Here is an 11,352-nt window from a genome sequence, read left to right as displayed (position 1 = left end):
TCAGTTTTATTCACCCGCGTGACTCCATTTGGTCCCATAAGCTAGCTCTAGAAAGCAAGTTGTGTGAAGTGGTTTAACAGAGTCCACATAACTGAGTAGAGTGAAATGTTTGGATAATGACGCCAATAAGTTTTGTAAGCTCTCACGTCAGCAGTAGCAAATTGCATCATTGTCCGATAGCATGAGAGAGATGCTATATCCCTGAGTAACAAGAGAACCTCCTGCTTCGTATGTGATAATCTGTCTATCCAATTTTCTTCCCAATACCATGGCGTCCGGAGAGCCCCAGCTTCACTTTGTCATGTTTCCTTTCATGGCCCAAGGCCACATGATACCGATGATCGACATCGCCAGAATCTTGGCGCAAAGAGGCATCATCATCACCATCGTCACTACGCCGCACAATGCTGCGCGATTTCAAGACGTTGTGACTCGTGCTCTGCAGTCGGGGCTCCAAATGAGGGTAGCCCTACTAGAATTTCCATGCGAAGAAGCGGGGTTTCCTGCTGGGTGTGAGAACATGGACCTGCTTCCTTCGTATGAATTGGCGGCGCAGTTCTATTTTGCAACGGGTCTGTTGCAACAGCCAGCAGAGAAGTTGTTCGAAAAGCTAACCCCCGAGCCAAGCTGCATATTCTCCGATATGTGTTTTCCGTGGACAGTGAAAATTGCCCACAAGTTTAACATTCCAAGGATATCTTTCTGTGGATTCAGCACATTTTGTCTCCTTTGCATGAACAAAATTCAGGCGTCGAAAGTTCTTGAGAATTTAAGCTCTGAAACGGAGTACTTTGTTGTGCCTGACTTGCCTGATCGAATTGAGGCCACGAAAGCTCAGCTGCCAAGCGGGACTCCAAGTATGTCCGGGTTTTTTGACAAAATTGCTGCAGCTGAATTGGAAAGATTTGGGATAATCCTGAATACTTTCGAAGAGTTGGAGCCAGCATATATTGAAGCGTACAAGAAGACGGCAAAAGTCTGGTGCATTGGCCCAGCTTCACTGTGCAACAAAGATGACTTGGACAAGGTGCAGAGGGGTAACAAGGCCTCCATTGATGAACAGCACTGCTTGAAGTGGCTTGATTCTTGGGAACCAAGTTCTGTAGTTTATGCTTGCCTTGGAAGTTTATGCAATCTTGTGTGTGAACAATTGATAGAGCTTGGACTGGCCTTAGAGGCATCGAACAAACCGTTCATTTGGGTTGTAAGGGGATGCAGTCAATCAGAAGCGTTGGAGAAGTGGATTTCCGAGAGTGGATTCGAAGAAAGAACGAAAGGAAGGAGCCTCTTTATTCGGGGATGGGCTCCGCAAACACTCATATTGTCACACCGTGCAGTTGGGGGGTTTTTAACGCATTGTGGATGGAACTCGACATTGGAAGGGATATGTGCCGGGCTGCCCTTGATCACATGGCCACTGTTTGGGGACCAGTTCCTTAATGAAAAACTAGTTGTGCAGGTTCTTAAAATTGCGGCGAGCGTTGGGGTGGAGTATCCCGTAAAGTGGGGAGAGGAAGAGAAGATTGGCGTGCTGGTGAAAAGGGAAAATGTAACAAAAGCGATAGAGGAGGTGATGGATGGAGAAGAAAGTGAAGGGAGAAGAGAGAGAGCCAGAGAGTTTGGAGAGATGGCAAAGAGAGCAGTAGAAGGAGGATCGTCTCACGTCAACGTTACACAGCTTATCCAAGATATCATGCAACGAGGCAGTAATGGCAGACAGACAAACTAAGGAGAGAAGAAGATAAGAGACTTGCTGCTCCGTCTCAACTGAAAGAGCTTCTTATCTCATGTACCGTAAACACGTCATTTGTTGCAAAATTAGTTTTCTTTTCTTTTTCTCTCTGCAGATTTATGCTTCAGAAACAATTAATACACCTGCTTTCCTTACCTAAATTACCGTCACACACTCGACATCCTATACACTTCACAGAATGTTTCAACAGGTATCTGTCGAAACGATATATAAGATTTATCAAGCGCCTCCCGAAAGAATACAAGGTTTCAGCGGCAGCCATAAAAGCTGTGCATATTTTCAGTACTCTCCGTCTAACGTAAGAGTACGTAAAAGATAACTGGTGAAACTTTTTCAGCAGGTATCCACCGAAATATATTCACGTTTTTATAGAGACCTATCAGATATATTGAAAATGAAGAAAGAAAATAATATGAAGTCGTAACTCATTTGAACCTTCAAATAATCGATTTAAGGTTCCATTAGTAAAAAGTGAGTTTTTGATCAACCTATTTGTGTCTACAGTGGTTAAGTTTTTTTAAGGAAGTTGGGGTTTCATCATAAAACTTATTGGCAGTATGAGTAGTACCCAAATGACTTAGGCATATGCAATGTTCCCTCTTTTTCTGATGTGGAATTCAAACTCTCAACATGCCACATCATATTTGGTGAATTTTTAGGCCAAACATGTGGACAACACAAATAGGATGACGTGGAGAACGTATTGCCGTTAGGCTTCATACATGGGATAACTTGCCCTGATACTAAGAAGAAAGTTGGGTTCCACCATAGTACCAATTGGCAATATGAGAAGTAGTCCAACTACTGATAAGCATATGCAAAGGTCTTTGTTTCCCCAATACTCTCAACATGCCCCCGCAAGTGTTGTTAATTTTCAAGTCAAACACGTGAAAACACACAAAATGGATGACGTGGAGTATACGTGGCCATTGAGCTTCACACGTGCAACAACCTACTCTGACCATGAAGAAAGTTGGCGTTTCATCATAAAATCATTTGGCTATATATAGAATAGCTCAATTACTAATAAGCACATGCAAGAGCTCGCATCGGGAAAGGAAGGGATCTTGCATTTGCTTATAAGTGATAAGCTACTCTACATATTGTCAGTTGACATTATTGTAGAACCTCAACTTTCTTCACTAGTATTTAAAAACCCATCCTTTAATCATATGTGTGGGCAAGTGAACTGGACGAGTTAAAGGCAACATTTTTCATATCATCGTTGTTTCCTTTTCATTGGTTTGTAGTGACCTACGTACTGGTCTCTTTCTTTCTAGTAAAGGCACTATATTTCATTCATTGTTCTAAAAATTCCCGTCTACCACAGCCTAAGCCCCATCTAGGCGCTAGGCGGCTAGCATCGCTGGGATTAATCCCTAGGCATTTGAAAATTAAGAATGGGGGCGTAGACTTACTTAGGCACCTACTAATCCGTCCAGACCTGCCTAGGAACTTGCCTAGGTCACGACTCTCATTAAGACAGAAAATAGATAACTTTCATTTATCATTTTATTCTTTTTAAGTAAATTGTAAAAGACTTGTTGAATACTTAAATGACCACACATTTCGTAAAGGGTTGATAGAAACCAAACCCAGTCTAGGGTTGAGTGTCATTGCGTATGTAATGTATATTATGCTTTAGAATATTTCAAAGTCAATGATAGCAAATAACAAGACATCCACAAGATCCATCCGCTTCTTACACATGATAGCAATTGACTTGGTCATTCTTTCTTTTGATTATTACTTTGATGGAGAGAGGCATTTGGCTATTGTTGGATCAAATTCTTTGTTCACAAAGCCAATCAAAATGAGTTTACCTATTCATTAATTTGTCTACACTATTGGTGATACCCTATAAACATGGCCACGATGGTATTACTCACACACACGCATGAGAGGCCTCCTTCTATTTGGTACCCGATGAGCATCTTAAAATACAAATCGTCCCATTATATCCAAGGGCTACTGCACCAAGAATCTATTTCATGTAAGTGTCTGTGTCCCATTCTAGCGGGTAAACCGTCATTTGACCCCTTGAACTATTATTATTCCAGTTGAAATTGATCGCCTAAATTCTTTTTTGGTAAATTAACTCCTTGAACTATTTGAAATAAGTTAATTGACCCCTTGTCGGTAGATTCCATCCACTATTTCGTCAAATTTACAGGAAAATTAGTCTTTCCTTTATCAATTCTTACTTGTCAACTATAATCAATAATGTAATTATGATATGTGAAAACAAATAATGTGTAACGACAATGCGAGATGGCCCGCTCTGTAAACGTTTGGTTTTTTAAGTTTTCTCATTATGCTATATATTTTTGAATTATTTTGTATTCATGTGTCGAAATTTTATTGGTGGTTATAGCTAACAAGTAACAATTAATGATGAGATGATTAATTTGCCCTTGAATTTGACGGAATTGATTCCGTAATCTAATGGCAAGATGTTAATTAATTGATTTGAAATGGTTCAAGGGATTAATTTATAAATAAAAAAAATACATTAAAGGTCAATTTCAACTAGAATAATAATTCAGAAGCAAGTTATGCACGTAACTCCAGAAATGCCAAATAAGTTGCAGATAGAGGGATGGGAGGACAGTGAAAGCTAAAGAATCTATCGTTGTCCACTAAACTTTAATCAAGTCTCAGCCATTAAAATCTGATCGGATAAACCTCAGTAATGTTCTATGTATTACTAGTCATCGACCTCGCCTTAATTCCCAGCGTTGTTATTTGTTCAATTTCCATGGATTCTCATAAAGAAAACCAGCAGATTCACTTTGTTTTGTTTCCTTTCATGGCTCAAGGCCACATGATCCCGATGATCGACATTGCTAGACTTTTGGCTCAGCAAGGCATCATTATCACCGTACTCACTACCCCTCGCAACGCAGCCCGTTATCAAACAGTTATTACTCGCGCCATCGATTCCGGGCTTCTTATCCGGTTAATTCAACTGAAATTCCCGTCTGAAGAAGCTGGATTGCCAGAAGGTTGCGAGAACGTTGACATGCTACCTTCATACGGCTTGGCAATGACCTTCTTTGCTGCCACTGCCCTGCTTCAACCGCAAGTGGAGCAAGTGTTCGAAGAGATGACCCCCAAGCCAAATTGCATAATCTCTGACATGTGTCTTCCATGGACAATTCACATTGCTAGCAAGTTTCACATTCCAAGGCTATCTTTCGGCGGAACATGTTGCTTGTCTTTCTTGGTCATTCATAATTTGAACGTATCCAATATTCTTGAAAATGTAACTTCTGACTCGGAGTACATTGTTCTGCCTGAGATGCCAGATCGAATAGTGATGACAAAAGCTCAGCTTCCAGCTGGGGCAGTGACACAAAACGTGAAAGAATATAATGATCATATGGTAGCAGCTGAGATGGCGTCATACGGGATGATCGTGAATAGTTTCGAGGAATTAGAACCAGCATATGTTAAAGCATACAAAAAGGCAAGAAAGGATAAAGTCTGGTGCATTGGCCCCGTTTCGCTGTGCAACAAAGATGACTTGGATAAGGCACAAAGAGGTAACAAGGCTGCAATTGATGCACATCACTGCTCGGATTGGCTTGATTGTCGTGAATCAGGTTCTGTAGTTTATGCTTGCCTTGGAAGTTTGTGTAACCTTGTGTCTGAACAACTGATGGAACTTGGGTTGGGGTTAGAGGCATCGAATAAGCCCTTCATTTGGGTTGTAAGGGGCTGCAACCAAACAGAGGAATTGAAGACATGGATTACAGAAAGCGGATTTGAGGAGAGGACCAAAGACAGGAGCCTGTTGATTTGGGGTTGGGCTCTGCAAACACTCATATTGTCACACCCTGCCATTGGAGGGTTATTAACACACTCTGGATGGAATTCAGCATTGGAAGGGATATGCGCCGGCCTGCCCTTGATCACATGGCCACTTTTCGGAGATCAGTTTCTCAATGAGAAACTTGTTGAACAGATTCTGAAAATTGCAGTGAGAGTAGGGATTGAAAACCCAATGAAGTGGGGAGAGGAGGAGAAGATTGGGGTGTTTGTGAAAAAGGAAAATGTGAAGGTGGCCGTAGAGAAGTTGATGGACGGAGAAGAAAGCGAAGCAAGAAGAGAGAGAGCCAGAGAGTTGGGAGAGATGGCAAGGAGAGCAGTAGAGGAAGGGGGATCTTCTCACCTGAACATTACACTGCTAATCTGATGAATGTTTGATGTATATTTTTTATCTGAAACCATTACACGATGCAACATATATGGGAGAAGAAAAACGTGAAGAAGAAAGGAGGACCATGGCAGCTAAGCCAACATAATGATGAACCATGGCAGCTAAGCCAACATAATGATGACCTCCAATCCCACTAATCTTAATCTTTTATCTAACTTTAGCTTTACAGTGAAGAAGGGCCGAAAGCAATGGATAAAACAATAGATGATGGAGGACCGAAAGCAACAGCTAAACACCAACAGCAGCTGAGCTGTTATCCACCCTACTTTTAATAATGACACATCTAATACTCCCCCTCAAGCTGGATCCAAAAGGTTGATAGATCCAAGCTTGCCAAGAAGAAGCTGAAACTGATGAGAGGCCAATGATTTTGTGAATAGGTCCGCAAGTTGATCCGAGCTCCTTACAAAATGCGTTTGGATAACCTGAGATTGAACTTGTGTACGAACATAGTGACAATCAACTTCAATGTGCTTGGTTCTCTCATGAAAAACTGGGTTGGAAGCAATGTGCATTGCAGCCTGATTGTCACAGAAAAAGGGACATGGATTGATGATTGAAAACACCTAAGTCACACAGTAAACCTTTGAGCTAGATTAGTTCACACGCAGTAGATGCCATTGCCCGATATTCTGCCTCAGCACTGGATCTTGCAACGACAGTTTGTTTTTTGCTTTTCCATGAGACAAGGTTGCCTCCCACAAATGTGCAAAATCCCGTTGTAGACTTACGATCAATGGAATTGCCAGCCCAATCTGCATCACAATAACCTGTAATTTGAGTGCTTGCATTTTTCTTCATGATTATACCACGTCCCACAGAACCTTTTAGATACCGAAGTATCCTTTTGACTAGGTTAAAGTGCTCCATCGTGGGAGAGTGCATAAATTGGCTAACAATACTGACAGCATAGGTAATGTCGGGCCTTGTGATGGTTAGGTATATCAACTTACCAACCAACCGCTGATAATAACTTATGTTTGGAAGAGATTGACCCTCCAAGCTGACCTTAAGTTTAATGTCAAGAGGTGTAGGGACCGGTTTAGCATCACTCATGTTTGCTTCCTTAAGGAGATCCAGAACATATTTGCGCTGGTTAAGGAAGAAGCCCTTGTGAGATGTAGCCATTTCGATGCCAAGGAAGTATCTCAGAACACCAAGATCTTTTATTGCAAAGCATTGCTGAAGGGAGTGCTTGAGTTCTTTGATTTCTTCAGGGTTATCTCCGGTGATGATTAAGTCATCAACATACACAAGAACAACCAATGTACCAGCGGTGCCTGAGCGTACAAATAAAGAGGAGTCTGCATTGCTTCTTCCAAAACCAACACTGATAAGGACTGAACTGAGCTTAGCATACCAGGCTCTTGGTGATTGTTTAAGACCATAAATTGATTTGTGCAGTTTACACACAACATCCTGTTTATGACTTTGAGAGTGACCCGGTGGTAATCTCATGTAGACGTCTTCTTCAAGCTCACCATGTAAGAAGGCGTTTTTTACATCCATTTGATACATAGGCCATCCTTTGTTGACAGCCACAGACAAGAGTACGCGCAATGTGTTCATCTTTGCAACGGGGGCAAAGGTTTCCTTGTAATCCACATCAAATGTTTGAGTGAAGCCACAGGCCACTAATCGTGCCTTGTGTCTTTCAATAGACCCATCCGAGTTGAATTTAATCTTGTATATCCACCTGCAACCTACTATCTTCTTTCCTTTGGGCAGTGGCACAATGCTCCAGGTTTTATGTTGATCGAGTGCATGCAGTTCATCCTGCATTGCTTGCTGCCACACTTGGGATTGGTTAGCTTCTTGAAATGATTGAGGCTCTTCATGCGCAGATATATTACTCAAATAGGCAGTGTAATTAGGTGACAACTTTTGATAAGAACAGTAGTTGGATAAGGGGTGCTTGAGCTTGTACGTAACAAAGTCTTGCAGTCTTGCTGGTGGGTGCCTTTCACGAGTTGGATTTCGTCGAGGTATGGTAGGAAGAGACTCTTCTGAAGGTTCTTCAGGACCAATACTACGTAGAATTTCATCTTCTACAGGCATGTTGCTGTCGTCATATGAATCCGGTTGATTTGGAGCCACAAGATCCATTGTGTGAGTTTGATCTCCCGCATTGTTGAGTATCTCAGTCCTTGGCAGTGGAAACATGTCCAAGATAATCTCCCCCTGACTTGTACTATCCAGAGACTTACTGTAATAAGAGTTAGTTTCATGAAATTGAACATCCTTTGAAACAATTAATCTCTTAAGTTGTGGATTATAACACTTATACCCTTTTTGTGTGGACGAGTAGCCAAGGAAAATGCATTTAGTTGCCCTAGGATCAAGTTTGTCTCAATGTAATGACTGAACATGAACAAAACAGATGCATCCAAAGACTTTAAGGTGAGACAAGTCCGCCTTTCTGTTCTTGACTATCTCCATTGGGGATTTGAACCCCAAAACCCTACTAGGTAATCTGTTGATCAGGTAAGCTGCTGTCATGACGCTTTGAGACCAAAAACGTTTTGGTACATTCATTTGTAACATCAATGCCCTAGTTTTTTCAAGGAGATCTCGGTTTTTTCTCTCGGCAACACCATTTTGTTGGGGTATGCCAACACAGCTAGTTTGATGTATGATGCCATTGTTGCTCAAATATTGAGTCATGACTTGGGACATGTATTCTGTGCCATTATCAGACCTTAGGGTTTTGATTTGAGAAGAAAAATGATTTTTGACAAGGTTGTGAAAGTCCTTAAACACTTCCATCACCTCACTTTTTGATTTTAACGAATATAACCAGGTGGCTCTTGAATAATCATCAACAAAAGTTATGAAATATTTATAACCATCAAAAGATTCATTTGTTGGTCCCCATATATCAGAGTGTACAAGCTCAAAAAGATGAGAAACTCTAGACATCGAAGACCCTAGAGGTAGTCTTGTTGCCTTTGACAAATGACAAGTTTCACAGTGGGTTGATTCTTTGCCTAAGTCAGGAAATAAGGTGGATAAGATAGGTTGAGATAGATGAGCTAGTCGTTGGTGCCACAAGGTGGAAGCTTGAATGGAGGTATGGATGGACTTTGACTTGGCATGGAACCCACAGGAAGAGCTTTTTGATATGTAATAGAGACCATCAAGGTAAAACCCCTCACCAATCGTCCTCTTGGTTATACAATCTTGAAAAATGACAGTTTTTGGTGAAAAAATGGCCAAACAATTTAAGGAATTTGTGATTCTTCCCACTAAGAGAAGTTGAAATGGAAATGATGGGACATATAGGGCCATAGACTCTATTTGATCAGATATCAGGTGGATTTTTCCCTTTCCTACAATCCTAGCACCTTCACCATTAGCAACAGATACATGTGAAGGATTATGTAGTTTCTCAAATCTATGTAACTTTGACATTTGATTAGTCATATGGTCTGTGGCACCAGAATCTACAACCCAAAAATCATGTAACTCATTTATTTTAAGAGCAGTTTGGAAAGCAGTTACGATACCTTTCAAGTCTGTCTGAGGTACATAATCAGCATCAGCTAAAAAACCTGCAAATTTGCCCATCAATGCAGTAGTACTTCCATCTTCATGATCAACCGATCCATCCTCTTTTCCCTTCTTTTGTTGGAGATACGCTGCGAACTCATTTAAAAGGATGGCAGGATTTGCAGTGAACTATTGATAGGTATCAACATTGTTGATAGATGAAGATGTTGCAGTGTTGGCACGAGGGTGTGCTCGACTTGTCTTTGGTGCGGATTTATCCTTCATGAAGTCAGGTTTGAGTTCTGGATGTAGGATCCAGCACTTGTCTCTCACATGCCCGATGTTGTCACAATGTAGGCACTTTAAATGAGGGTTTTTTCCTTTATATCTTTTTTCATTTGTCAGGTAAGCCCTAGCTTCTGTCACGTTGGTTTTTATACCATTGTTCATGACTTTTCTCCTTACTTCCTCACGTTGGATAGTTGCACAGATACTAGTGAAGGATGGTAGCTCCGAGTTCATGAGAATGTGACTTCTCAAATCCTCATATTCTGAGCTCAAGCTAGACAATAATTGAAAAATTTTATCTTCTTCAGTTCTTTTAAGGAGCACAGAGAGATCAGTTGTGTGAGGTCTGTACACATCTAACTCATTCCATATGCTTCTCAAATAACCAAGATGTTGAACAAAGCTTTTACCTTCTTGCTGTATGTTGGAGATATCCTTCTTGAGTTGAAAGATGCGAGCTGCATTGTTTTGATTTCCATACATCTCCTTCACGGTGGTCCAAAGGATGAGTGACGACTCGGAATAGCTGAAGATTTCAGCAATATTCCTTTCCATAGAATTTAACAACCATGACATGACCAGTTGATCCTTACATAGCCACCTTCCATATTCTGGAGAAGAAGCATCTGGTGCAGGTTGACTGCCATTGATGAAACCGAGTTTGGATCTTCCACCGAGAGCAAGACTAACAGCCCTTGCCCATGGCAAATAATTAAACTCATTCAATAATACTGAACTGAGTCTTTGGTTTGGATTGATATCCATTTCAGAAGCACTTCCAGATAAAGAAGCAATGATACTTCCATCTGCCATTGTTTTTGAAAAATAAACACAGCAGGTTCGATATACAGAACTGGCTTAGGATGATGCCCGCTCTGATACCATGATGAATGTTTGATGTATATTTTTTATCTGAAACCATTACACGATGCAACATATATGGGAGAAGAAAAACGTGAAGAAGAAAGGAGGACCATGGCAGCTAAGCCAACATAATGATGAACCATGGCAGCTAAGCCAACATAATGATGACCTCCAATCCCACTAATCTTAATCTATTATCTAACTTTAGCTTTACAGTGAAGAAGGGCCGAAAGCAATGGATAAAACAATAGATGATGGAGGACCGAAATCAACAGCTAAACACCAACAGCAGCTGAGCTGTTATCCACCCTACTTTTAATAATGACACATCCAATATAATCCAAGATATCATGCAACAAGGAAATAATGGCAGAGAGACAAACTAAGAAGAGAGATTTTAGGATTATGTGTACTGTATTAGGATATTAGGGTTATACGCATGCTGGAAGCTTAAGATATTAAGATTGTACTTCAATACACATGTTGGGCCCTTTAAAAAAAAAGAATTATTATTAGTAAGGGGAAAAAAAAGAAGGGGGGGGGCGCGGTGGTGGTTGGTTCAAAACTATTATAATTAAGGATAGGGGGGAGTTTCCAACCCAGGAAGTATAGCTAGAAACCCAACACTCTATTCACTTAGATATTAGACCACACGTTGTTGTGTCATATTAGGATTATAGATTGTTACTAGCAATGGTACCCGCGCGTTGCTGTGGGATTGAAAATTATATGTATA

At 40.9% G+C, this 11,352-nt stretch overlaps 2 protein-coding genes across 2 annotated transcripts; both read left to right on the top strand.

Moving 5' to 3' along the window:
• Positions 1-38: 38 nt before the first annotated feature.
• LOC125468118 (UDP-glycosyltransferase 73C11-like) lies at positions 39-1,887 on the top strand. The gene has a single exon (XM_009342793.3). The coding sequence runs from the start codon at positions 269-271 to the stop codon at positions 1,727-1,729; it is 1,461 nt and encodes a 486-aa protein (XP_009341068.2). The 5' UTR covers positions 39-268; the 3' UTR covers positions 1,730-1,887.
• A 2,425-nt stretch (positions 1,888-4,312) lies between these two features.
• Positions 4,313-11,150, top strand: LOC125469757 (UDP-glycosyltransferase 73C1-like). The gene is made up of 2 exons (XM_048567522.1): positions 4,313-5,947; positions 10,957-11,150. The coding sequence occupies exons 1-2, from the start codon at positions 4,446-4,448 to the stop codon at positions 11,000-11,002; spliced, it is 1,548 nt and encodes a 515-aa protein (XP_048423479.1). The 5' UTR covers positions 4,313-4,445; the 3' UTR covers positions 11,003-11,150.
• The last annotated feature ends 202 nt before the right edge of the window (positions 11,151-11,352 follow it).

Source organism: the organism of the source record quoted next, unplaced genomic scaffold (assembly GCF_019419815.1).
Source record: "Pyrus x bretschneideri cultivar Hongxiangsu unplaced genomic scaffold, Pyrus_bretschneideri_v1 Contig45, whole genome shotgun sequence".
Taxonomy (NCBI): Eukaryota; Viridiplantae; Streptophyta; class Magnoliopsida; order Rosales; family Rosaceae; genus Pyrus; species Pyrus x bretschneideri.
This window is presented reverse-complemented; position numbering and strand designations above follow the sequence as displayed.

Coding starts and splice junctions, on each gene's coding strand:
- LOC125468118 (XM_009342793.3), top strand. CDS start 269: ATGGCGTCCGGAGAGCCCCAGCTTCACTTTGTCATGTTTCCTTTCATG.
- LOC125469757 (XM_048567522.1), top strand. CDS start 4,446: ATGTTCTATGTATTACTAGTCATCGACCTCGCCTTAATTCCCAGCGTT. Junction 5,948..10,956: donor CTGAACATTACACTGCTAAT/CTGATGAATGTT, acceptor ATCCAATATAAT/CCAAGATATCATGCAACAAG.